Source organism: Vicugna pacos, chromosome 1, assembly GCF_048564905.1.
Source record: "Vicugna pacos chromosome 1, VicPac4, whole genome shotgun sequence".
In the NCBI taxonomy this organism is placed as follows: domain Eukaryota; kingdom Metazoa; phylum Chordata; class Mammalia; order Artiodactyla; family Camelidae; genus Vicugna; species Vicugna pacos.
The window spans coordinates 60,928,645-60,956,462 of record NC_132987.1 but is presented as its reverse complement, the minus strand read 5'-3'; the positions used below and the strand labels follow the sequence as shown (position 1 = coordinate 60,956,462).

General features: G+C 48.2%; 1 protein-coding gene across 7 annotated transcripts in view; it reads left to right on the top strand.

Moving 5' to 3' along the window:
* The window catches only part of TMEM44 (transmembrane protein 44), a 30,803-nt gene extending 4,196 nt beyond the window's left edge, over positions 1–26,607 (top strand). The window contains exons 3-10 of one of the 7 annotated variants that reach the window (XM_072962996.1): positions 1,079–1,172; positions 2,294–2,460; positions 2,652–2,738; positions 4,512–4,682; positions 6,333–6,461; positions 7,415–7,519; positions 11,779–11,937; positions 23,500–26,604. In XM_072962996.1, the coding sequence (XP_072819097.1) occupies positions 1,079–1,172; positions 2,294–2,460; positions 2,652–2,738; positions 4,512–4,682; positions 6,333–6,461; positions 7,415–7,519; positions 11,779–11,937; positions 23,500–23,610 (1,023 nt within the window). In that variant the 3' untranslated portion in view covers positions 23,611–26,604. Of the gene's footprint in view, positions 1–1,078; positions 1,173–2,293; positions 2,461–2,651; positions 2,739–4,511; positions 4,683–6,332; positions 6,474–7,414; positions 7,520–11,778; positions 15,683–23,499 lie in introns of those variants that run through there. The other 6 variants (XM_072962984.1, XM_072963001.1, XM_072963000.1 and 3 more) reach the window with 6 other exon arrangements.
* Positions 26,608–27,818: the final 1,211 nt, after the last annotated feature.

Here is a 27,818-nt window from a genome sequence, read left to right as displayed (position 1 = left end):
CCTGGCCTGTGCCACCCGAAGAGACACGAAGGGGGGCAGCCTAGTGTTGGACACAGATTTGGAGAGTTCTAGACCCTGCTTTGAGCATCATCCTATCAGAAACAAATCACCTTTCGTTTTGGAAGCCCATTCTCAATAGCTGATAGAATATAACTAAGCTCAGCTCAAGTCCAATAGTCATAGCTGGTGTTTATTAAGTATTTAACTATGTACTTGGCCCTCAGGGCTTTTTATGTATTAATTCAGTTAATCCTCAAATCATGGGCACTCTCATTATCCCTGTTTCACACACATGGAAACTGAGGCATAGAGAAGTTAAATAACCTCTCTAGAGTCACCCTCTAGTAAGTAGCAGTGTCAGGATTCAAACTCCAGAACGCGTGCTCTTAAGCACTAACTATAATGGACCTTTGAACAACATGCATTTGAACTGTGTGGGTCCACTTAGACGGATTTTTTTCCTACAAATACGCACTGCAGCACTATGCAATCCTTGATTGGGTGAATCCAGGGATGTGGAACCTCGGATACAGAGGGCTGACTATAAAGTTATCCACAGAATTTTGACTGCAAAGGAGTCGGCACCCCATGCCCTGTGTTGTTCAAGAGTCCACTATACTGTCAGTGACTAGTGCATTTGTAGATGGTTCATTTTACTTCCCCCTCACCCCCAGTCCCTCATCAAAGCACTTCCCATGTGTCAGCTCATGTAATCTACTCAGCAGTGTGGTAGGCACTGTTATTATCCCTGTTTTACAGATGAGGAAACTGAGGCCCGGGTAAGTCCAGTGGCTGGGCCCAAGTTGCACAGCAGCGGCTATGCTGCACAGTGGAAAATGTGGCGGGCTGTGTTTTTGTCCCATCTCTGTGATAACCGTCTGCATGATGGGATTGATCACTTAAGCACCCCATCTCCTTGTCAGTCAAAGGGAGAAGATAACCCACCCTCTGTTGGGGTGGGAGGTGCCCCTGGGAGCCCTACGTCAGGGGAACACGTGGTGAAGGAGATAGAAAATGAGAAGTGCTACAGTTGCTGAAAGATGTTTGAACACCCAGAGTCTATTTCCTTTGCTCCCAGGTCTTCACTGGTGCCTACCTAGCAGCTATTGATCTGGTGAGCTTTGTGTCCATTCTCTTCCCAGTCTGTGGCTCCAAATTCAAGTCTAATTCGGGTGAGTGAGCTGCCATCTGTTCCTCCCTTCATCCATCCACTCATTTCACCCATCAGCGTGCTGAGTGCCTCTCCTCGTCACTCCCAAGCTGGGCCCCTGCCGGGCACAGACGAATGGGCGAGCTCCCTGGCCTCAGCCAGACAGGGGAGCCAGGGCCCTAAATGGTAGTTAGCGCTGCAAGTGAGGGGCTGTGGGCACACAGTGGGCATCTAGAGGGGGGGAAGGGCTGCACGTGTCAGGGAAGGATGTGATGTCAGAACTGGGACCACAGGGAAGGGCATTCCAGGTGGAAGAGCAGCACGGGCAAAGGCCAGGAAGAGGGAGGGTGCAGGGCTTTGGGCGTGAACCATGATGTCTCAGTGCGCCAGTCCAGAGGCTCCAAGCGAAGCCCCACCACTTCTGGAAATGGATGCCAGGAATGGGCTGGGGCCGCCTCAGGCAGAGCGTGGGCTGGAAGTGACTGAGATGGGATGAGTAGCCTTGAGTCTGTGGGACTGGGACATTCCTGAGAAGAGACAGCAGTGTTCTTGGAGCATCGTCTGAAAAGCGCGTGCCTGCATCAGTGGGTGCTATAAGATGCCCTTTGCTCGATGCTGCCCCAAGGAGGAATGTTCTTGTTAGAATTGTTCAGAGGAGGCTCTGTCTTCTATTTCAAGGATGCTTCTATTTCAAAGATGATGCTTGTCTACTCCTGGTTTTGGTGCCCCGGCACCCGTGTGCCCACTCATGGGTGCGTTCACTAAGCTTGTACTGGTTCCGCTCTGTGCAGATGATAGAACTGCCAGGGTACAGTGCCTGCCCTCAGGGGACTCCTATCTAGGACGGGCGACACTGTACACGTAGATGCATGTGATCAAGGATGACATCGCCCTGCCTTGAAACATAAAACACTATGAGAGGCGGAGGAAGGGGAACACTGTCAGTCATCCGAGTGTGGGGGGTGGTGCGGGAGGAATTGGGCACAGCCACAGGCCCTTGCGGGGTGGGGAGGGTCTGGCCTATGGGACAGCGTGGGAGCCTGTCGTGGCCTCAGGGCTGGGGTCGACCCCAGTTCTTCCCACGCAGCTGTCTGTCGAGTTCCAGATCCCAGGAGACCTGCAGGATCTTGGTGTCTGTTGCAGGTCGGAGCTCCCAGGAGAGGAAGAGGAGGCAGCGGCTGAGGGCCAGCGTATTTGCCCTGGCCCTGCCGCTGAGCCTGGGCCCAGGCTGGGCTCTGTGGACCGCTGTCCCAAAGGCTTCAAGCCCCATCCAAGGGCCGCAGCGGAGGCTGCTGGGAAGCCTGCTACAGGTGAGACTGCCCAGGAGGACAGGAGGTGGGGGAATGCAGGTCCCTCTCCTCCCTACGGTCCTAGCAAATGCCCTGGGGGGTGGGGGACAGGGTTAGGCCTTGTTGGGAAGAACCTCCTAAAAGCAGAAAAGGAGGGGCCTAGGGTGCACAAGCATCTCCTTGGGGTGCTGAGTGTGTCACTGTCCCCACAGGACAATACTGAAATCTTCGGCTACCTGCTGGGCAGCATCGCAGCCTTCGGCTCCTGGGCGTCCCGGATCCCCCCACTCTCCAGAATCGTGAGGCTGGGGTTGGGACTGTGGGTCACCCTGGCAGGTCTTAGGGCATCTGGGAGCATCCTCCCAGCTTGAGGCCACCGGGGTGGAGAGGTGGCATGTGTGTACGCGTGTCTTTGGGCGTCTGTGCATTTGTCTATGTGCGCAGGCATTGGGCAGCCGGCCCCAGGGAGAGCACACCTGTATTCTCTCCATTTCTCTAGCAAATGAAAAGCATACGCCATAGGCACAATACTATGAATTTCTGAGGCACCACCCAGCAAGGATTTGCCAGGCGGCCACCAGGCAGTCATCTTCCCAGCCTCTGTACTGACCTGCTAGACTCAAGAGTGCTGGAGAAATTCGTGCCACGTCTCGGGTCACCAAGCCAGTTCTAATATTCAAGCAATAATAGAGCATCTACTGTGTGCCCAGCATCTCAGGCAAACAGAACCCTCTAGGTCCTAGTACCAACCCTGAAAAAAGCTTGAGTTTTGAGTCAGTGGATGCAGGGAAAGTGTGGCGTGGAGCGAGTGCAGGGGGTTCCCCTAGCTCTGGCTCATCCAGAGCGGCAGCAAGAGCAAGGCCCAGGGCCAGTGGCCCAGGTCCCAGCCGGGCTCTGCAAGTCACCACCCTTCTCTGGCCATCAGTGTCCTCTAAAATGGGGGTGGGTGGGCTAGAGGACCCTCCCAAAGGCTTCTCACCATAGCGGTGTTGCCTGGGCTGTGTGAGGTGGGAAACAGTGTCTCCACCTGCAGCCTTTGGGGCCAGCAGGCCAGGGGCCACCCTCCCTGGGTGGGGTGCTGCCTATTCTGGGGGTAGCGGGCCAGAAACAGGGCAGCCTGGGAACAAAACTAGAAAAAATGCTGAGGGAGATGGAAAAGTCTTTTTGAGAGTTAAAATTAAAATGGAGAAAATCAGACAACACGTGCTTTTTCTATTGAATATTTTCCATTCCTTAGCCAAGGCTTGTATTCTTTAAATATAGTCATCTAATGAGCAAACTAAGTTATGTATGATATAATTTATATTTATGTATTTAAATATCCATGCAATTGCGTATAATTGTAAATACATAGTATTTGTGTATTTAGCGTGAGTTTCTACCTGTAAAGGCTACTTATATATATATGTAAATAGTACATGTTTCCTTTTTAAAAAACCAATACTTCCGTCACTCATTCTCCAAAAATATCTTCTTGGCTTCAAAATTTCCAGAATGTTATGTGTAATTTTCCTGACTTTCCCATCTGTCCTGGTTTACCATTGGTGGTCGCAGGAAGAGAAGGGTCAGACCTTGGCTCTCCATAATTCAGTCTTCCTCATGCTCTCCCTGCTGACATTCACAAGCCCCTGTCCAGTGCTGGGGACCAGGGCACTGAGAGGGTGAGGATCTCAGCCCTGCCCTCAGGAGCCCTCTGTCTGTTGAGCAGACAGATGTGTAAGGAGCTAAGTCATGATCAGGGATAAAGGCACTCCAGTAGAGGGGTATGTCAGGTGTGAGGGACCCAGAAGAGGGAGTTACTTGTTCCCTTTAGGGTAGAGGTAGTAAGGGCTGATTTCCCAGAGCTGAGTTCAAGCCAGGTTCTGAGGAATGACCAGGCATTCATTGGGCAAAAGAAGCAGCTTGAACAGAAGCTGGAAGCCCAACAGAAGTAGCACCCTTGGGGAACAGCCATGGGCAGAGGGCTTGCCCTCCAACCCCCAGGGGCCTGGGTCTTAGAATCGGCTCTAAGGGAGCTGGGGTGGGGGGGTGACAGTGTCCCTCTCAGCCTACCCTTTCCTCTCTTTGTCCAGTGCCGGGGGAAGACATTTCCCTCCATCCACCTGTGGACCCGGCTCCTGTCAGCCCTGGCTGGCCTCCTCTATGCCTCAGCCATCGTGGCCCATGATCGGCGGCCTGAGTACCTGCTGCGGGCCACGCCCTGGTTCCTGACCTCCCTTGGCCGTGCAGCGCTGGACCTTGCTGTATCCACCCCAGACCCGGGGGGCTTGACTGCCTGTGTCTCATCTCCTCCTACCCCGTTGCTAGAAGGAATTCTTCCCCAGTGGCCAGGGTGGTGGTTTAAAGCCTGGGGCAGGCAGACACAATTGCAATGTGCAATTTTGTGTTTTCTTTCTTTCTTTCTTTCCTTTCTTTCCTTTCTTCCTTCCTTCCTTCCTTCCTTCCTTCCTTTCTTTCTTTCTTTCTTTCTTTCTTTCTTTCTTTCTTTCTTTCTTTCTTTCTTTCTTTCTTTCTTTCTTTCTTTCTTTCTTTCTTTCTTTCTTTCTTTCTTTCTTTCTTTCTTTCTTTCCTTCCTTCCTTCCTTCCTTTCTTTTCTTTTCTTTCTTTCCTTTTTTAATAAGAACTCTCCCTGTGAAACAGCAGAGGAGGGTGAGAAGCTTCCTGGCCCCGGGATCAGAAGAGCCACACTCTACTGCTGCTCCCCACCTGGGCAGGTCCCCGCCCTCTGTGAACCTGTTTTCCTCATCTTTGCCTTGTCTTTCTCACGGGCCGGGAAGGGCTGTGATCATCCACTCTCTGTCCACTTTGGTACTCGAGCCCCCAGTGAGGAAGCAGGGAGAGGAGCTGACAGTGGCTGCCCTGCGTCCGTGATTGCTGTTGCCTGATGTGCTGACACCCCAGGGACCTTGGTGTGAGGACCTCAAGGGCAAGCTAAGCTCAGACAGCGGCAAGTGGAGATGCTGGCAATGGGTAACGGCTCTGCTGTTGGTGGGAGGGCTGAAAAACCTGTGGATTTAGCATAAATAGTTCAGAAACATTTTCTCATTTCCTGGTTTTTGTTTGTTTATTTTTAGTTTTTTGTTGTTTTTTTCTTTTTTTTCCTTATTTCTTTTCTGTTTGTTTTGCTTTGCGTGTGTGTGTGTGTGTGTGTGTGTGTGTGTTTTCTCATGTACTGTTTGAGTTTTCAAGGGCTGCCGATTCACTGCCACAAGCTTGATGGTTTAAACAACAGGAATTTATTCTCTCAGCTGTGGGGGCCAGAAGCCCGCAATCCATGTGGGGCCGTTCTCTCCCCAGCGGTGCTAGGAGGAATCTTTCCTTTCCTCTTCCAGCTTCTGCTGGCTCCCGGTGTCCCTTGGCTCCTGGCAGCATCATTTTAATTTCTGCCTCCGTCTTCACATGGCCTTCTTCCCTTTGCGTATCTCTGCATGTCTTCCCTTATGAGGTTCCTGTCGTGGGACTTACCTTATCCACCCTAACCCTGGAACCTCATTTGAACTAATTATATCAATAAAGACTCTGTTTCCAAAGGAGGTCCCATTCTGAGGTTCCAGGTGGGCATGAATTTTGGGAGGACCCTGGTCAGCCCTCTACCTGTCCTGTCCCTGCAAGCCAAGGAAGATGCTTTTCACAGTCCTTTTGTTTAACAGGTATTTACTAAGTGCTTGTGACAGGCTGCGTCTGGCTGGGTGCTGGGCCCTAAGGGGACAGGAACTAGAGAGAGTCAGATCTGGCCGTGTCCTCAGATGAGCTTGTTCTGGGACCGACCTTGGCAGGGTGATCCTGGGGACGGAGGGAGCCAGCCCAGGGTGGAGCCCGCAGGGTGCAGGGGTGAAGGCACCACCCTGCGGCTCAAGTTCTCTGTTTCCACGGACCTTAACTCCGCTTCTCAGATCATTTTTCTTTCCTGGGTGATGAAAAGCAAGATGAGGCAGGCCTTGGGATTTGCCTCTGAAGCCAGAGAGAGCCCCGACACGCAAGCCCTTCTGACCTGTGCGGAGAAGGAGGAAGAAAGCCAGGAGGCAAGGACTGAGGCAAGGTCTCAGCTGGACGAGTGTGGGGCCGACCAGAGCTTGTGTGCAGCGTGGGCGGGGGCAGTGAGCCCTGCCAGGGCCCGGCCTGGGGTCCACTTCTCCAGATGTTCTGGGTTTAACAGTGTAATCTGACTGAGTTAATGAGACAGAAGTTCGTGTGGGTGTGACCAAGATAAAGGGGGTATATGTAGCTCCTTGGACCGAAGATCCAAGTTCCTAGGAAGGGTCTAATAGGAAGTTACTTTCATTTCATTCTAGAAACTGATGAAATTACATTCCAGAAGGAAGCTAAAATATTAAGAGAGCCCTGAGTGTTTAATACTCAGAAGGGAGGAAGCAAGCCTTCACCATCTCTTCAGCAGTCTTTACAGCAATGGTTCTCTAAGTGTGGTCCCTGGACCAGCATCTCCTGGGAACTTGTTAGAAATGCAAATTCTAGGGCTCTACCCAGCTCTACCAAATCTTAAGCTCTGTGTATTTTAATAACCTTAATAAGTTTTAATTCTGATGCACGATAATGTTTGAGAGCCGCTGCTTTACACAAGCATTTAGTTAGCACACACAGTAGTGGTTCCGAAACTTTGCCATATTTTAGAATCATCTGGGGTGGCGCTTTTAAACTCTGTATATCACATCTGTAGCAATGAAATCATATTATCTATGTGGGTAGGGGACAGGGAGTGAGAGCGAAACTTCAAATGTTTTGTTTAAGAAGCCAAGGTGATTCCACTGTGCAGCAAAGTTTGGGAACCACTCACCTATAGTGACCTCAAAGAGACAAATAAAGATACATCTTACAGAAAGCAGAAAGTGAAATGTGCTATAAAAGAACAGAAAAAATACTCTAGGGGTTCTTTTGAAGAAAATGAGATCTTGTTTTTAGAAAAACTTTTCTTGATTTTAAGAACTCCTCTTTTTGCCTCCCTGTCTCTGCTTGAAAGAATTTGGACTGGATGCCTCTCATCGCACTGCCGCACTGCAAGCCACTCAAGAGGATGGCAGCCATTAGTCGTTACATGGAGCTGACCATAGAGCCAGTGCAACAGGTAAGTGGCTGTGGGCCACAGCCAGGTGTCCAGGAGGGTGGAGGTAGTCATGCAAGGCTTTCGGGAGGAGGTGACACTTTAGATGCAGTGGGGGCAGAATGAGTCAGGGAAGCATGTGAAAAGAGAAAAGAGCTCTTGAAGGCCTTGGGTGGATGCGGGGAGCAGAGGAAAAGGAGTTCGGGAGATGAAAGGGTGGACACAATGCTGAAGCTGACCATCATCCTGAGGATGATGGGAGTCCAGAGGACATCAGGACTAGAGACTCAGGGGCAGATGTGTATCTTAGAGAAGTCACTCAAGCAGTGTCAGGGGGCAGACTAGGGAGAGGAGACTGGAAGTGAGGGGGTCAGTAAGGGGCAGACATTAAGTCCAGGAAAGAGGTGATGTGGCCTAAACCAAGGCTGGAGCAATGGGGACAGTGAGGATGTAGGAGTAAGGGAGACCTCAGGCTCCAGAAGACCCCCAGGGTCGAGGCCTGCACGTGGGGTCCTCGGGAGGAAGAGGCTGGAGAGAAGAGGGAAAGAGGTGACCAGAAGTCCACTCCATGTCCCACACCCCACTAAGGCTGCTCCTGTCAAGGCTACAGTGATCCCCAGGAGCTAAATCCCGTTTCTGTTCTGGTTGAGTTTCAGCTCATTTGGCCACTAGCTTCTTCTGATTTCTGGGGCCCTTCCTGTTCTGGTTTCTCTGCCACCCTCACAGGTCTTTCTTCCCCATCACTTCTGGCTCCTCCTGCTGAACTCGACTTCCAGGTTGCAGTCCCCCAGGCTCCACCCCAGGAGGGCTCCCTCTCTGGTCCCATAGCCCAGCGTGCCAGCTCGTGCTGATTTCCTCAGCAAGCCTGTGTCTCCGTCCTTTTCCTCTCCCTCAGTTCCAGTCTTGGCTGCCCGGCTACCTCTTCATTGTCACCACGTAGCATCGCACACATGCTGTGTCCAAAACGGAATCCTGGGTTTCCATGCCCAGACGGGCCCCTCTGCCCATCTTCCTCTTTTCAGTAAGCAACACAACTGCCCTCAGAGCGGGTCAAATCCAGAATTCTAGTCTTCCCCTCACTATGCGCCGGTGTCATCCAATCCATGTGTGAGTCTTGTAGATACTCCTTTGAAAGTATATGCAGCAGCTTCCCAAATGGTTTTCCTCCCACTGCTGTTTTTGTCCCACCCTTCCATCTGCAGCTAGCAACCGGAGGGTCTCTTACAAATGTAAATGACATCTCGTCCCTCCTCGGTTTAAAACCCTCCTCTGGCCTGCCATTTCATGCAGAATAAAATCTAATCTCCTAACACAGACTTGTAAGACCCTCCCAGCCCCGTGCTCACCCCTCCCTGACTGCCTCCTACTCTCCCCTTCTTCAGTCCTCTGGCTGCACAGAATTTCTCTCCATTCCTCTGCCTACATGCTCTTCCTCCTGATTTTTTTACGTGGCTTCCTCTTTCTTGTCTTTCAAAATTCAGTTAAAATGTCACCTTCCCCCACCAGCCATTCAAAAGTAGCCTCCACCCCTCTGCTGTACCGTTTTATTTTATTACCTTTTTAAATGCTCTGCATAGCACTTATCACAGTCTTTTTCTTTCATTTGTTTTCTGTTTCCTGCTGGGATATAAACTTTGTCTCCTTCTGTTTTGTTTGCCTACATCCTGGTACATCAGGTAGGGAGCTTTTGGTACAGGTGTGTTTGGAACCTGGAGTTCAGTGGTAGCAGCCCCCACTGAACTGTCTGCGGGACATGCCAGTGCTCAGAGAGAGCTGGGCCTGAGAGAGAGGTTTTACTCTTTGTTGTTCCTTGGATAATGGGTGCAAATACCCTGTAGGTGATGTAAGTGAAGCTCAGGGAGATTCAGAGCATGCTTTCACAACTGAGAGCCCACTTCAGCCATTAAGCTCTTCTTCCCACGGGAAGGTGGGTTGGTGAGTGGGTGGGTGATGAGAAGCCCTGGGTAGAGCACAGGCGCTGAGCCAGAGCTTTGCACTAGAAATTTAAAAATCATGGAAGTTTTGAAAAATAATAGTTCAAAAGTTGCGTTCACTTGAACCCTTCCAGTACCTGAATCTTGAGTGGCTGCCCGCTGGGGAACACACTGCTTAAAAGAAGACTCTGTTCCTCCTTCGTTCTCTTCCACGGAGGCCTGCCAGTACATTTTTGAGCAAATACTTCCACTCGGCCTCTTCCTTCTGTGACCACCAGAGGGCGAGAGGTGTCTCCAAGACAGCTTCCCGCAGACAGCCTGGAGCCCCAACGTCCAGCCAGGGAGGGAAGCTGGCTCTGGGCTCTAGGACCACCATCCCCATGGTAGTCTGGTTATTGAGGGCTGACTTCTTGCCAGGCTCTGGGTAAATAACAACAGCCAACATTTCCATGATGTTTATTGTACTGGTCATAGTGCTTAGACTACTGATCTAAGTGCTTTACATAGATTAACTCATTTAATCTGAACAGCCAAGTCTCGAGGTATTATTCTCATTTTACAGATATGGAAAAGGGGCACAGAGAGGTTAAGCAACTTGGTTAAGGTCACACAGTTTGCCGATGGTAGAACCGGGCAGGATTCAGAGCTTTCTCCACCTGATTCTGTGCCCTTGACCACAATACTACACAGCTTCTTACTTGGTAAAATGGCTGAGTAAGCATCAAGGAAGCACTTGACAAATGGTTGTTTTTTAAATTATTATTAACACAGATCCTTATAACAATCTGAAGTAGATACTATTATTATTTCTATCCTTGTTATTCACTAATCACTAATAATTTTATTATTTTAAAATGAGGCACAGAGAGACAGGGTTAACTCACTTGCCCAAGATCCTATAGTTAGAAAATCACAGAAATAGGTTTCAGACTGAGCCTGTCTGGTTCTGGGACCTGAGCTTTCATAGAGAGGACATGCTCTCTATGCTGCCATCTCATGCCTGCTATGTGAGCAAGTTTTCCCTTTTTTTTTCCCCCCATGAGGGTGTCCCGATGGTCATGTGATGCCACGTGCCTTGATATATCCTGTTTGGACTGCCATCTGGAAGTGGGTGAAAGAGCCAAGGCGGTGCTCACCCGTCCCAGCATCCCCCCCTGAGCACTGGTCCTAGGAGAACTTTTCCAGGAGATGCAGATCCAAGCTGAGCCTGAGGGCCCGGGGTGTGGGGTCCTAGGAATCAACAACTTGGAGCACTAGAAAATGCCATTTTATCTGTTGACTCAGGTGTGGTCAGGCCTGGGGAATTTATAGACTTCTTCAGTGTTGTTGCCTGGGAGGCCTCTGCTGCTCCACCTCTGCCACCTGCCTGCACTGCCCAGAAAGCTGCCTTCGTCTCCTTGGTGGACTTTTGTCCCTTCCAGCCCACTCTCACAAGGAACTGTGCACTTGACCCATGCAGGGCTTCAGAGGAAGCAAGACAGGAATTACCACTCCTTCTGTGGGTTAGGAAACTGAGACTCTGGGATAAATATTTGACCCAGATCACACGGTTAGTTGGTGGAAGACATGGGTCCAGAAGGCAGGTTGTCCCCACCGTGGTGTGTCTGTGGGATTGACTGCCTGGCTCTGAAACCCCAGCCCAAGGGCTTTGAGGCTCTCCGAGAAAGCCCCTGTGGGAGGAGGCTCTCTTCTGAGATAGATAGGTAGGCAGGTAAACAGATACAGAATCTCACAAGTTGCTTCCTCCCTTAAACCTTCCCAACTCACTTCCATATGCTGCTGTTGGATGCGCTTGTTAAGCCTCTGTGGAGTGCACTTTTGGCAAGAGCTATTCAAATTACAAGTGCACATACCCTCTGATGCAGCAATTCCACTCCTAGGAATTTATCCTTTAAATACCCTGAAGTTTTGAATGTACAATATAATTTACCGCAGTCAGTATTGATTGTAAAAGCAAACAGAAATGCCCTAGACATCCATCAGCAGGGAGATGATTAAATAGATCGTGAACACCTACAGCTAAGGGGACGAAAATATGCTATAGAACTATTTCTAAGGCATGTTGTTAAGTGAAAAAAAAGCAAGGTACCTAAGCGAGTGTAGAGTGTGCTACCATTTGCGGAAATGGGGGAAATATGCATGCACTTGCTCATGAGTTCACAGAACATTAAACTGAGCGCAGGTTGCCTCTGGGGAGAGCTGGGTAGCTGCAGCAGGAGGTGGAGGCGGTGCTACGTGCTACATACACCCCTTGGTACCTTTTGAATCCTGGAGGATGTGAATGCTCTGACAGTGCAAAAATTAAGCAGCAAACAAGCCCCCGCCTGCCCTTTCCCGCACACCTTGCAGGCAGGCTGCAGTGCCACCAGGCTGCCGGGCGACGGACAGACGAGCGCAGAAGCCGCGTCCCTGCAGGAGCCCCCCTCGTACCCTCCGGTTCAGGTCATCCGGGCCCGCGTGTCCTCCAGCAGCTCCTCCCAGGCCTCCTCCATCAACTCCGACCTCGAGGTACGGCTGTGTCCGCCGGCGGGTGCTCGGCGTCCGCCTTCACCCGCACTAGCCGGCGTCCCCGCGGTGCCGGCACCGCTCTCCTCTCACCCGCCCGCGCCGACCTCGCCAACCTCGCCAACCTCGCCACCTCGCGGCCGCTAAGTAGTAAATAAGCTGCCTGAGGACTGCCCCACGCCGTCCGCCCTAAGAAGAGCTTCCCGCGGTCAAATGAGTCAGGGAAACACTGCGCACTGAATCACTTGGCCCAGTCAAGTCTTACAGAAATAAATGCTGAATAACGAACTTTTTAAAAAATTGAAGTGTAGTTGATTTACAATGTGTTAGTTTCAGGTGCACAGCAAAGTGATTCGGTTATACTTATGTATATCATTTTCAGATTCTTTTCCATTATAGCTCATTATAAGATATTGAATATAGTTCCCTACACTCTTCAGTAGGACCTTGAATAACCAGCTTTTTAAGAGTCTCCGAGTTTCCCAAACCCATTTGACCATGGAAGCCTTTCTTTCCCCACGAGGAGCACCAGAATTTTTGGATTTGTGAACAAAACACCGCCAGTGGGTGTAACTCTTGGCCCCACAGCTGTGGCTCTCAACCCTGTTCAGAAGGAAGCTTCCCTTTGTCTATGACGAGTGAGAACAAAGTGATGGACATGGGGTGTCAGCAAGGGGAGGGTCCTTCTTTCGGGTTCTGTGTTCTCCCACTGTTTTTGGTGTTTAAATGCCCTTTTATGAAGTGATTTTAATAGGAGGTGGTATTTGGTGTTGAGGTTTTGGTTTTGGTCTTAATGACTTTATTTGGCCGAGTCATCAGTCAGCTGTCCTGAGTCAGTCCCCCAGATTTGTTCAACTCATAGTGAACCCTGAAATCCAAAGATTCAGAGCTACCCATCTGTGGGGTGGAGCCAGATCCCTCAGTGTCAGGTCCGGGCCGTGCCCACCTGCCCCAGCCTCGTGCCCCTCCGCTGCTCTCACCCGCAGGCCCGCCCTGGCTGTGGACTGTCCCCTCGTCCCCAGGGCTCTGGGCCTTTCCCCCTGGGATTTTCTCTGGCCCAGTTTCCATGTGTCAGAATCCAACCCAGATGCCTCCTGCCGTGTGAACTTACCCCCCAAAACACACACACACACACCAGAGGTTAAAGGCTCCTTCCCTTGGTGCCACGGTGTATGCCTCTCTCACACCCCTTCTGTTGTTTGTCAGGTAGCCTGGTGAACAGTAGGGGCCTGTGTCCCCCACCAGACTGTGCACTGGGGCCTGGGCAGCCCTCATCTCGATCTCTCAATCCTGGAGAAAACACAGCTGGTCATTGAGGACTGGGTTTTGAGTGAGGAATTCTGTACCAGACCAAGGACAATTTAGGGTCCATGTATCCCCGTGTCATTCATTTGCTGTTGTTTATTTCTTGGATCTGGTCTCAGAATGTGTAGGACACTCAAGGTCTGTGGCTTGGCTGCCTGGAGCCAGCAGGCTGGGCAGAGTCTAAGGCTAAAGGGAGTGAGGGAGCCTGACGGCAAAGTGTCTTCATGAGGAAAAGGGACATTTGAGTTGGTGAGATTGGGGTGGGGTGGGGGGCACATTGGAAGCAACACTCGCTCTGTGGAAGCCCTCAAATGGGGGAAGGATTGAACAGTGACCTTGAAAAATGTAGCAATTTGTCTTCGTGGCTGGTTTGGGCCATTTCTGTGTTTCACAACCCTTTTTCCTCCTCTGCTCTATTTTCTTTCTTTTTAGACGTTTATTTTTTTAACTCTATGAATCCAAGGGGACAGCGTCACACTCTCAAATAAGGCAGATGGAAATGAATGCTTTATCCTTGTTAAACAAAGAACGTATTTTTAGAAGCTCAGCGCCCCGATCCAGCCCCGTAACCATCCCCCCCAGCACAGTCCTCCTACTTTGCTCCCTAAAACATCCGTACACTATACAGGACAGAGCTACCAAGCCCTGAACAGAAATAACTTAGAATCTCACTAAACATAGACACTGACAGGTCAACGGGCCTGTAAAACTCCCAGTAGAGATTGTTTAATATATGACCAGGGGTCAGTGCAGCTTGTCAGGGATGTGATCCACCAGGCCTTCTGGTAGTCTGTTTTCTTAAAAGTAGTGCATGTTTACTGTAAAAAACTTGAAAAATGTAAAGAAGAAAATTAAAATTAACCCACAAACCTATCAACCAGCGTCTGCCTCAGGGTGGTGGGATTGTGCGGGCTTGACAGCCTCCCCAGGTTTTCGGAGCAGGATTCCCCAGAGGTCCAGTTCCTGATGGCTGAAAGGAGCAGGAGGGGGTCTTTTATCTGACATGTGTGACATCACACTTCACCTACCTGTTTGGTCACTCATGCAGCAAACATGTTCTGAGGCAGGGGGATTTGGAAGAAGAAAATATAGGGACATGTGGGCTGGCCCAGGGTGGGAGGTACTTGGTAGACGGGTCACAGTCTGACCGTCACCTGGCTCTCCAGACCACAGCTCCCAGGGGCTGAAGCCTGCAGTTGGAGGCCAGGCCCCCGGCCATCACCTCCTCTGGTTTGTGATTTCTCTTGCTCCCAGAATTGCACAGTTCAAATGCATCATAACACTGGACTGAAACACCTGGGGCGTCTGTCCCCACTCTCTGGCTACGATGGGCATCTGTGCTCTCGAGTTGTTGCATCTGTTGCCAACCAGCTGGGCTCTGCTTGGCCCATAAGGGAACACCTGCATCCTCCCACTGCGGAGGCCTGGGAGCCACTGTGTGTCTGGAGTGGGGAGGGGGAGGCAGGAGCCAGGGGCGTGAGAATGGAGCCAAACACCAGATTGCTGTCTGAAGAGGCTCAGGTCCTTGGCCACTGTGTCCTGCTAATTCTGTGCCTAAGGCTGTTGACAACCAGGACTGCTTGTTCTCTCTCCAAATCCTGCTTTCAGCACCAGCAGACCAGGACAGATTCCCTTGGTTGTTTGTCCTTCTTAAAGCCAAATTATTCTTTTAGGGTTAAAAATTTGTTAATAAAAAGAATATATATATATGTATATATACACACACACATCTACACACTGACTCTAAAAGTACTAATTTTATTTTATTTTTTTAATTGAAGTATATTTGATTTACAACGTTATGCAAGTTTCTGATGTATAACATAATGATTCAGTTATACATATGTATCCAGATATACATATACATGTATATATATTCTTTTTCATTATAGGTTATTACAAACTATTGGATATAGTTCTCTGTGCTATACAGTTGGACTTGTTGTTTATCTATTTTATATATAGTGGTTTGTATTTGCTAAGCCAGGCTCCCAGTTTATCCCTCCCCTCCTTTCGCCTTTGGTGACTGTAAGTTTGTTTTCTGTCTGTGAGTCTGTTTCTGTTTTGTAAATAAGTTCATTTGTGTCATTTTTTTTAGATTCCACATATAAGTAATATCATATGATATTTGTCTTTCTCCATCTGACTGACTTCTCTTAGTATGATAATCTCTAGGTACATCTATGTTGCTGTAAATGGCAAAATGGCATTATTTCATTCTTTTTTTATGGCTGAGTTGTATGCTATTGTATATATGTATGTATATACCACATCTTCTTTATCCAGTCATCTGTTGATAGATACCTAAGATGCTTCCATATCTTGGCAATTATAAATTGTGCTGCTATTGAATACTGGGGTGCATGTATCTAAAAGTATTAATTTTAGAAGAAAATACATGTAAGTACAAAGAAAGAGGCCATAGCATTCCAGTAGGTACCAAAGGCCAAAAGTGGAGTTCAGGACATAGATTCTGCCTTACATAGATCTGTGTGCTTCCTAGGGAAGTGGCAGTGAGAGACAGTACATCTCAAAGTATGTGAGCCATCAGCTGGTTCCCCCCTGGGTGAGGAAAGACTCCCCTGGGCCCCCGTGGGCAACAGGGCTGCGCAGGAGAGAGAGCACTGACCGGGAGTCAGGTGGACACAAGGGTTTGTCTGGGTCTCGAGGTCCGGCCAGGCGGGCTGGGTCCTGCACTGGAATTCTTGAGTTTCAGTGTCTCCCTCTGTAAATGGAAATCGTAAGACCTGCCCTACCTGTATTACAGAGTGATTATGAGGATCAAATGGGGGTGCTGCCAAGGCTCAGCAAGACTACAAGTGGTGTGAGATGTAGAGCAGGGGACAATGAGTGGAAAGTGGGCTGGGGCCCCCACGCTGCCCTGAGAGCCGTTGAACCAGTCGACACTATTCACTTCTCTGGACTTGCTCTGGAAGTGGAGCTGATGAGCTCAGGGAGCTAGCGAGGCTTTGACAAGGTCGGAGTGTGGAAGGGCTGCGATGCAGTAGAACATTCCCACAGATGCTCAGCTTTGGACTGGGCCATCTTGAAGGTCCCACTTAGCAAGTGACCCTAAGTGCAGAAGTGTATTGTCGGAGGAGGTAACCGGAGGTTAATTACACTGTCAGTTCTTAGAGGCGGAAAGGCTTCCATCAGGAAGAGAACAGGGTCAACCATCAGCAAAACGGGCTGCTGCATCTGCCTAGATGCCACTCAGAAAACGTCCTCTGGCCTCCTCTACAAGCATGTCCATCACATAGATCCAAGGGAGAGCCTTTTTGCTTCCACCTGGACCAGTGCCAGCACGCCAGCCTGAGCTCCTGCCCTGCATCTCCCCTCCTTTCATTGCTGTCCTACCCAGGATCTTCTTAACACTCCACCAGCCCCACGACCTCCCTGCTCTCAGGCTTTCTGTGGCTTCTTCCTGATTAATCATTTACGTCCAGACCCCTTATCCTGACCTCCAGGACTCTTCACTGTCTGGCCCTGGGCCAACTCTCCAGGCTTTTCTCAGCACCTCCAGCCAGTTCTCTTCTCTGCATGCCTTTGCTCATCTCAGTCTTTTCCTACCCTTCAAGGCTCTGGTTAAATCCTGCTTCCTCCAAGAAGCCTTCCCTGCAATCCTGAGTAAAGCTGCTAGACTTAACAGGGGAAAAATACAGGACTGCCCATGGGGTTGAATTTCAGATAAACATATCTATGCTAGAACATACTTTGTTATCTGAAATTCCGATTTCACTAGGTGTCCTGTGTTTTACCTGCAGCCCTGCTCCTGAATCAGACCTGGCATGCCCACTTCCAGCTCTTCCCAGGATTACTTCTGTTCTCTGGAGCAGCATATGAACAACAAAATTTCTTCTCACCAGATCAGGAACATACAATATTATATGTCAATTATATATCATGTTTTATTGGGAAAAAAATTAATTTAAAAAGCAGGAACAAGAGCCAAGGTTGCCAAGGCCTTTCCCACAGGTGGGCCTGGGATTTGACCTAAACACAGTGTTTGTATCTCTTATGACTGGAGTTCAGCGGTGCTTGCTCCCAACCCCTGCTGCCCAACATTTTAATACACATGGCTTCTCCATCTCAGCCCTTTTGTCCCAACCTTGGGATGTCCCTGCAGTGAAACAGTGTTATCTTTATAAAGGAAACTGACCCACTGGGGGTCAGAACTTCTCTCACTGATCCAGTTCACCACGGACCTTGCATACAGCACTTCCCGGCCTGTGTCCCGTTTTCCCATCTCACACTGCATTTTCCCCACAGCTGCTGGGAAGGGAGAGCCAAGTGGGGAGGTTGTTCTGCTAGAAAGAAATTGTGGGCATTGAAACCGTGCTTGATCCAGAGTAAGTGCCAAGGAACTGCTGAATTAACTAAAGAAATAGAAAGGAGATTCAGAAGCACAGGGTGTAATGTTGAAAAGCCTGTGAGGTACTAGGTCAAAAGGAAATCTCCTTAATGAAATCTAAGACGAAACTGTAGCTGGTGTGTATCTGGCCAGTCTCAAAACTTTATGTTCAGGAGAAACAAAAGAGCTTTATCATCAGTCCTGAGTCCAGTACCATTTCACCTCCCCAATCTTGGGGAAGTCACTTCTCCCCAGATGTAAGGGGAGAGAGTGAATGACACCTGAGGGCCCATCCAGCTCCCAAGCCTGGGAAGTGACCCTGTTTCCTCAATGGCTGAGACACACCTCAAAGTCTTCAGGAACAAAGGAGAAGTTTCCATGCGCCTGTGGACCGGAGCTACAGGATACATCTCTGTTTCAGAAGCACGAAAAAGCGTGCCTTTAGAATTGAGGTGTGTTGAAATACTACATGCTGTGGTTCACAGAGGTGATGGAATCGTGATCCTAAAGACAATCTAAGGATATTTGGAAATGCTCATTATATGTTGAGGAAAAAGCCATTTGCATAATTTGGGGTGTGTGTGTGTGTGTGTGTGTGTGTGTGCGTGTGAGTATCTGTTTCAGAGGACTATTCAATACAGGTAAACAGAGGTTCTCGTTTAAGGATAGAATTACAAGTGATCTTTATTTTTGTTTTCGAAAAAAATTTCTACGCAAAAATGAATACATTTTCTCTTGAGATGGGGAAAAGACTATAAAAATGTTATTTACTTTTACTTTTTGAGGGGATCTAAAGACAGTGAAGTTACAAAGTTTTGGGTTAATTGTACTCCCTAGGCATATTGGTTTAAAAAGTAACTTAAAAAAAGAAATCTCAGCTATTACTTCCACTAGAGGGCACTCTTCTGAAATTTTAGACGATGCTGAAGTTTTTGGAAAGGAAGTTTCAAGGTTTCATTTCAAATCCAGTTGGCGGACTTTTTTTTTTAATTGAAGTATAGTCAGTTTACAATGTTGTGTCAGTTTCTGGTGTATAGCGTAATGCTTCAGTCACACACACACACACACACACACACACATTCCTTTTCATATTCTTTTTCATTAAAGGTTACACAAGATATTGTATATAGTTCCCTGTGCTATACGGTATAAACTTGTTTATCTAACTGAGCAGTTAACACTAGTACATTAGTATTAACTAAAGTGCAGACTTTATTTGGATTTGACCAGTTTTTCCTTTAATGTTCTTATTCTGTTCCAGGATACAATCCAGTATATCACATTGTATTTAGTAATTTTTTTTTCTAACAAAACACTCATTCATTGTGGTAACCACAGATTACCAATTATATTTTAAATGAACATCTGTATTTTCTAAAGAAAGGTGAAGATTAGCATTTTTTTCTGTTATCTCTTTTTTTTAATTCCATTACATTTGCAAAGGTTATTTAACTTTTCCAATCTCTATGTTAGCATCAATATTTTTGTCTTTTGCAGTGTGTGTGGAACCATCATTTTTAGTAACTTTGTTAATCTTCTCCAATTAATTTTTTTTTTAGTTTATGTTTCCTCCAGCAAGATGGCATTAAAAGATGAATGCTATGGAATTACCACAGTTTGTTAGGTGTAATAATGGCACTGTGCTTAGGAGTTTTTAAAAGTCATCTACGAGATACATACTGAAGTATTTACAGATGAAATCATTTGCTTTAAAATACTTCAGCACATAAAAACTTGGGGGAATTAGAGCAAATGAAAGGATGTGTTCATGGAGAGTCATCAGATTATTCTTTTACTTTTGGATATGGCTGAAGAATCTTACAATTAAGAAGTTAATCAAAAGGAAAAGGCGTGGTATACAGCTGAAGTCAGTGGTGACTGGAGTTGGCCATGTCTAATGTGTCCTCTTGCGGAAAGGGGGAAAGAGTTCATAGGTGCCCAGCTGGAAGCACGTGACCTGGAGGGGCAGGTGGGAGGGGGAGGTAAGAAGGGAAGAACTGGGGAGACAAATGTTGGGCTGCGTTTCAGCTGCCCCCCACCCCATATAATGCCCACCCTCCTGCAGGGCACCACATCTTGCCCATGGTGGGGGGGGCAGGGAACGCATGTGAGGGGCACTGAGCGAGGACCCAGCTTTGGCACCCCTGCCCTGCCCTCCTCACTTCCAGAGTGGGACCTCTGCCCTTTGCCCCAGGGCTACCAGTTGGCCAGGCACTGAGCTTGGGGCATGGCTCTGCCAGCACAGCTTTGGACACCTCTCTGCTCTGCCCACTCCATCCCCACCTCCAGCTCTGGCCCAGAGTGGCACTTGTGTGGGCTCCAGAGCAGAGCCCCATCTCTGGGCTAGCAGTTATCAATGGACAAATAGAGGTATTCAGTAAAGATTTTACAATTTTAACTCAGATACACAGCTACACACACACACAGCAGACATTTGCTGAGTGCACTCCACGCCAGCTGAGTGTACTCCAGGCCCTGAAGGCTCAACGTTGAGTTAAACTGGGGCCCTCAAAAAGCTCAGAAAGACAAAACAAAAGCAAACAAACAGGAGTTGTTCAAAATGGAAATTTAAAAGAATTGAACAGTAGGGGCTTTGTTTTAGTGTGACAATAATGCCAAATTCTGTGTACTGTTCAGATTGGCAGCTATTCAATGTAATAGACATTCACAGATCAGTGTAACAGACACTTGCAGATTCATAGCTCTGTGTCACACACACACACACATCTCCCAGGCACTGCAGGAGGCACTGGAGGAATGGGAGCAGACGGCGATGCCACACTTCAGGAACCTGAGTCAGACATATTTGAGGCTTGGGGTGGAACCAGCCATGCAATAAAGGCTGATTAAAAATGAATCTTGGCTGATAGCACATGCCCCTTATTTTCAAGTGAGGGTTTCACTTGCGTCTCTCTTTCTTAGTTTTATGGATTTGAGCTGACTCATCTCAGGCATGTGGTTAGTAATGGATTTATTATTATTATTATTATTATTATTATTATTATTATTATGCCTAATAGTAATAATTTCTAATAATAGTAATTTAAAGATTTGTGTAGATAATCATTTTTTCAAGGACCTGTAGCCCTTCATAATTATCACAATTATCCCATTGACCATTTAACTAAATTGTCACCGCTTGTAGCTGCTGCCTTTTTGCTTGCTGAAGTCAGCTGTTCCTTTGCCTCCAGACCAGTGGAGGGACTGCCTCCTGGCTCACTGAGCAGACAGGGGCTGGCGCCCAGCTCTGCTCTGCTCTGTGACGGTGGCAAAATCTATTCAACACTTTTTTGTTTAATCTTTCTTTTTATTCTGTAGCAGAAGTATTTGGGAAGCCCTAAACCTGGAGCAGGTATGAACAGTCATGCTCTCTCTTTATTCCACACGGGACTTCCTGTGGCTTGATTTCAGTTCCTGTTTCTGTGAGCCCCGCTTGGATGGCTGGGCCCATGCCAGATTCCTTTAGGAGAAAAAAAAAAATGTGAAAATGAAAGGAGGGTCTGAGGGTCAGGGTATTTTCTGGGCTCTCTCAGTTGAGAGTTCTTTCTGTTTGGTCCAATCCATCATGTAGGGACTCAGAGAAGATGTGTAATCCAGGGGGAAAACGTGGCTTGGAACAAAAGTCTCTGAAGAAGCAGAAGAAAGGCAGGTTGCTAATGGTAGTGGTGCCGGGAGTGACCTCGGCAGTTGAGATCAACACTCCCCCGCGTCGTCATTGTGAGACCTTGGCAGCTGCTGCTCCCTCCATGCCATCCTCGCCTCCACGTGATGAATGAGCATGCTTCACAACAGCCACCTGTGCCTGTCATCTCCCAGGACTTTTTCTACTAAGGGAGTAGATTATCTTTTGCTCAAATTCTCTGAATGCCTGGATTCCAGCAGCGTTTTTATTACTTAAAATGACATTTTAAAACACATTATTCTGGGAGTTCAGAAGGAAGAGATAAAATGTTTTCAAAGGCTTAACCCACTTCCAGGAGTGCACCTGATCAAAGTAGCGGGCTGTTGCTGTTTGCCCGGAGCTGAATTGGTCAGGAGTAGCAAGAATAACTCTTAAGAAGCCATTTTAGGAGCTGAAGCAGCGGTTATGAAATATCAGCTAAGAGTCACCCTAGGAGCTTGTTCAAATGCCAAGCCTTAGGTCCCAACCCATGCACAGGGTCTAGGGTGGGTCCCCGGCATCAACTTTTTTAATGAGGGCCCTCTGGTGAGGTTGGTCGAGAACTGAGAGATCTAGAATGGAGGTCTCAGCTTGAAAACAGAATTCATCCAAAAGTACACTGTCCATGCTCAGAGGACAGAACAGGTCCCCACTCCCACCCCTGGGCATCTGGGCCACAGATAATGAGGAGCCAGGGAGCTCTTTCACTTGGGAGATCTGATAACGTCCAGAAGGAATTTGCTTAGAGGTGTGTCCCCCCAAGCCTGCAACCACAAACACATGAGAAGTTGGCACTGGGAGTGCCTGGCACAGCCCCAAACAGGTACGCGGGGCTGAGCTGCACCAACCAAATCAGCTTAGTCCCTGGCCTGCAGGGTTACTGGGTCTTTTAAATGTGATGCTTTTCTTAACGACCAAGTAGTAGAACTTAATTCGGTTATTATCAGTAAATCACTAATCGAATTGTGCTTGTTCAAAATAAAACTACAATGTGTGTTTTAAAACTGGCAGCATGTAGGCATCATCTGTTAGTGGCTCAGGGAGCCTCTGGGATCTTGTCCTGGCCCTCTAAGGACTAGACTCTTTGATTCCACTCAGGTTTCAGTGGCTGGTAGAGCATTTTTCTTTGGGTCCATGTCCGTGCCTGGCCCTATTTTCTTGCCCAAATAGACTGGCCTGGGCTGACACATCCTTCATGTCCTTTGCTTGTTTCCTGGGCCTTTTGTTACTATCAAATGCAACCTTATGACTCAGAATCATCAGTCATAGAAACTCAGAAATAAGAGATCGTATTATCTAGTTGCCAATTCAGCCTCCCAATGTACACATGGAGGAATCAAGATCAAAAGAAAAGCAAGCCAGCCAGTGGCAGAAGGAGGGCTTAAGCCTGATGCCCCATTTGCCCCTGTGGCTGGAATCACTAAGGATTCCCTTGCTTTTGGCCCACATGCAAAGTCCTCTCTCATCTGTTAAGAACAATAGGAGGACTTTGCAAACAGCCAATCAATGCTTGTGTGCCCACCTGCTTTCTTTAACCCTTTACTCCTACCCTTGCAAATTTCAATTTACCACACTTGTCTGACTCAGAGCGATGAAATATTCACTAGCAGTGACAACTCTGAATTAAGTTTTAAGTGTTTGTTTTTGACTAGTCTGCTAACCTCAGAAGGAAACACCATGTGGGGGCAAGGGCAGACCAGTGCCCTGCTCTTAAGGAGTTGTGTCACCTACGTGAGAGGACAAGGCAGATACCCAGAGACAGGGCACGGCTGCGCGTCGCTTAGCTGCAAACCAGTGGTACACACAGTACAAAGAGAGAAGGGGGTGAGAGCTCAGTGGGGGAAGCAGCCCTCTTCTTGGAAGAGGAGGAACTTACCTGGGCCCTGAAGAATGGTTTGAATTTGCCTGGTCTTTTCCAGGAACGAGTTAGGCATGGAGGTAGGAGTTCTCAGGATAATGGGAATATGACTCAGCCTCACTAGAGAAGGACTTGGTGAAGACAGGGGGAAAAAAGAGTGGGAGGGGAAGTAGGTCTGGTCTGTTCAGGGTGGCTGTCCATTAATTCCTTGATTTAAGTTTTACTTGTCCTATTAGGTCCTAGAAATACAGGCCTGGTTAACCTGTCTTTATCTGTTTGTTCGTCTGGGCCTGGGCCGTGAGAACCAGGATTGGAGCTCTTGTTGGGGGAATCATAAGAGACGAAAAGGGTCTATTCCATCAAGGTATCTCTTGTATCTTTTCTCCACAGTGGGACCCTGAAGATGTAAACCTTGAAAGGAACAAAGATAACATGCAGATGCTCAGATCCCAGGTGCACAAGTGGTCTGTGAAGCCAGTGGACTTGACCTCTGATGAGTAACACTTTCTGGAGACAGCTCAACAGCTCCGAGCCGTCAAGCATTTGTCAGGATCTGAGCAGGGATCAACCTGCAGTGACACCCATGACTGGAATTTAAGCTTCTGCCGAGGCTGCCCATGAAAATGAGGAACAAGGAGCTGTCACAGAGCTTGGCTGGTCGGCACCATGGCTCAGAATGGAGCTAAGACGTGGGGTCCTGTGGACAGACCTGGACAGGCCCCAAGTTTGTTCTGAAGATTAGAAGTTCACAAACCACTCTTGCTTTGAGATACAATCTAAAGGACTTTGGACCTTCTTTTCCCTTTCGCTTTAAATTCGCCTGGACTCTGACTATCTGCTAGGTGCCAGGAACGAGTTCATCAAACAAACAGCTGATATGTTTGGATCGCCATGAAGCTCTATTCTGCCAGAACTGACTAAGCCTAGGAGAGGGCTGGGCCAACGTTCTGGGGGTCTGGGACACGATCACAGGTACTGATGGGAACTGACTCCTGCCCTCCAGTCACCCACTTGAGTTTTCTGCTGGAAGTTAGGAGAGGACTGTTTGATGAACCAGGTGTTTGCAAGATCATTGGTATTGCAAGGGCAAACAAAGCAAATTGCTCTAGGTACCAGGACTTGCTCCAACCTGGCAAGGTGTGTGCTGGGGCAGGGTTTGCGGGTAAAGGGGACTGTCTGCTTCAGGAGGTACCTGAAAGCACACAAAGGGTAAGAGGCATGGTGGGAGGCGTTCAATTTAAGCACTGAAATCCCATTTGAGGATTTTTTTTGGAGCGAGGGTAGGGGGAACACCTGAATGAATAAATCCTGATTGAGTGAACTGAAGTATCTCACCATGGAGCACAGAGATATGTCTGAATCCCAGCACAGCCACAGAAGTCTGCCACGAGAGGATCTGGGGGAAATGTCAAGAAACACAGTTCTGTTCCTGGCTGTCCCCCAGCAGCCTGTGTGACTCAGCTGCAGCTGCCCAATTGCTCCTAAGGGGCAGTTCAAGTCCAGCAGCATGAAGGGGGTGCCTCACGGAAGCAGGTTGGTTTCACAGGTCTCTGCAGGGATTCCAATCCCCAGTGTGACCTCTGAACTAGAAGTGAACTTAAAGCCACCCTATTTACCCAACTGCTTTGGACCGTGCTTGTCTTGTAATAGAGTTTGCTAAAGTCAGTTTTGCTCTGTGATCTTAATCACCAAAGCTGTACTTTGAGGGAAGATGAAACTTTGAATTGAGGCTCAGGGGTTGGGAGAGTGTTCTGGCAGAGGAAACCACACAGGATTAGAAGCAGGGCAGAGAGGAATCTAGCCAAGGAAAGAGGAATCTGATGTGACCAGAATGGGTGTAGGGAGTGGGTGAAGGGGCTGAAAAGGAACCCGGGAGCTGGTACTTAATTCTGTGGGTGACTGGTAGCTATTGCAAGATCCCAGAGTAGGAAAATGACATGCCTTACAGAGACCACAGCTGACTGGTGAGTTTTACATCCCTATGGCCACAACTTTTCAGGAAGCAGAAATGTAGTCATGGATACAGTACAGACTTGGGGAACGTGTTTCATCTGATCGGTAACAGCAGGGCAGGAGGAGGGCTCATCTTGGGAAACGCAGAAGGTGTGGGAGTAGGATGACATCCCTGGAGTTCGCCTTTAGCACATTCCCCTCTCCCCCAAGGGGAGGCTGGCTCATGCTCTGTGGGGCACCCGAAACTGGCTGGCTCCTGATAGAAATGGCCATTCACTCAAGAACATCAAATGATCTTGCTGACTTTGAGCAGCACAAACTGCTTGAGCTCCAGATGTTGACCATTTCTCTAGACCCCATCGTCCCAGCCTCTTCCTTCACAAACCAGTATTGTTCAAGCTTGTCTCAAAATTGAATCCCAAGTCTCTTCATCCAGAGTGAACCTTTAAACTGAGCAATTTTGGAAGCAAAGTGTGGCCTCATTGTTCAATGGGAATCTGCCTGTTATGCAAAGCTCTGGAACTCTGGGGCCTTCATGAAGAGGTGCCAACCAAAATGCCTTTCTCCTAGCAGGCATCCTTCTAGCTGCCTTGGGCCTCCGTTGCAGCTTCATCCCTCACTGTTAGTCTGACTAGGAGGATAATGGGAGTTACTTGTCCTGAAGACTCACTGAACAGTGCAAGACGCTGCCTACACTGGGGAGAAGCTGGGGAACAAATTGTGTGATCATCTGCCCAATCACCTGGAGATGAGAGATGGTGTAACAGTTGCAGTTGTGCTGCCTACTGTCTGCATGGCTTGGAGCTTGTTACCCAACCTTTGTGAACTCATGGGTAAACTGAGAATAACAGCTACTTAGAAAGCTCGTTGTGAAGATTAAGAAAATGAACATATATGAATGCAAAACACTACGTGACTCAAAGTAGACATTAAAGAGGGATTAGTTTCCTTCCTCCCTACAATTCCTGGCTACATATGCCCTGAAAACCAGTTAGTGACCAAGAATCAGATCCACAGATGGAAGGAGTTTCAGAGGACTGAATCCCCTTGACTACAACCCCAATAAGTGATTATCCAACCAACCAAGTAGTTTAAACTACTCCAAAAAAAAAAGAAGAAGAAGAAAAGGATTTCACCCATTTTGATCTCCCAAAGAAGCCTGGGTGATTTAGGGAGAGCTCTATCACTAAGATTTTCTTAAAATCCTCTGTAGATCCTGAAGAACCAATCCCTGTATCTCCCCCAGTACTTCTGTATGATGAAGAGATTTGTGAGCCAAACTCATATTGTGTTTGTTACAATGGGGTAAGAGCTCCTCCAGAGCAAGGAGAGGAACTGGGCCAAGGAGCAAGGCTGGACTCCAGTTTCAAGGTCTGATTCAGTTTGATCCTTGTCAAGTCATTTCTCTTTCTGGTCACATTTTCCTCATCTGTAAAATGAAAGGACTGGTTTCTTTTCTTTTTTTCCTTTTATGAATGTGTCAGTGAATTTTTATTTCCTACATAAGACTGGCATCGTCATAAACTCTCAAGAAAGAAACATTATAATATTATTTCAGATACACTTTAAACATAGGTTTCATTGTATAATATATACTTCTCTCTCTTTGGATTTTATTATCCATTTACAATAAAATTCACCTTCTGTGAAGAACCCAGGCTTTGCTGTAATATGACAAGATCACAGCATTTGACATTTAAAATTTTTGCAGTTTCCTTCCAGTACTGAAAATCAAAAAAATACGATATATGACTATTTTTTACGGTGACAGAAAAAGAATTCTGTATCAATCATTAAGAAAAAGAAGAGAGATGTCTTAGGCGTGTTTCAAGACTAATTTTGCAACATTTCCAAGATTCTCTCCACTTCTTTTTCTGTCCCTTCTTTATCTCCTCCTCTACATCTTCCAACTGTGAGGGTTCTACTCTCTTCCACTTTCGTTTTTTTTTCTGACGTTCAAGTCAATACTTTGGCAGAGAAGGCTCTGCCTTGAAGAACAAGAGATTTGGTGCCATGGTGACTAAAATCTCTTAAAGATGTTTACCAGTCCTGTCCGGTATTATTCCAAAAGTTATCATAAGGTGAGAGGGACAATCTTAGACAAGACAGAACTTCAAGGAATGGTGCTAAATCAAGTGACTTAGAGCACATCTGATTTGCTTTTTCTTTACCTAACTCTGAAAGCCAAACGAGGCGCTGGGCATCCAGGACCAGGACCGCTTCTTTTGGACCGGACACTTCATTCAACAGCGTATTAACTTCAAGTGCCTCAGTTAATCTGGAGAACTCAGCATACCCACCCAATTCCATTATAAAATTTCCCCGCTGTTGGTATTGGTGGCAGAGGGCAGCGCTCTCCTCTTCCGGGTCCTCGGAGTCTGCAGCTGTGACTGCAGCAGGGCTTAGTCCCTATCGGGGGGTCAGGGGTGCTCCTCCACTCCTCACCCTCCACTGGGCTCCTCACGACCGTCCCGGTGGGGCAGTAAGTGCTCTCCTCAAGCTGCAGCGGGGAAGGAGGCCTCTGTTCGCTCTGGCAGAATTGAATCCCGGCTCCTACTGGCTATCTCTCCGGGGGGAAAGCCGCCAAACCGCAGCAGCTTGCCATTCACTAAAACCACTGCCCGGGGACTGCCGGGAAGGGAGGAAATGCGCGGCTTGGTGCGTTCGCACTGCGCAGCCGCCGACTCCCGCGAGTCCCGCGAGTCCCGCGCCGCCGCCGCCGCCGCCGCCGCCGCCGCCGCCGCCGCCGCCGCCGC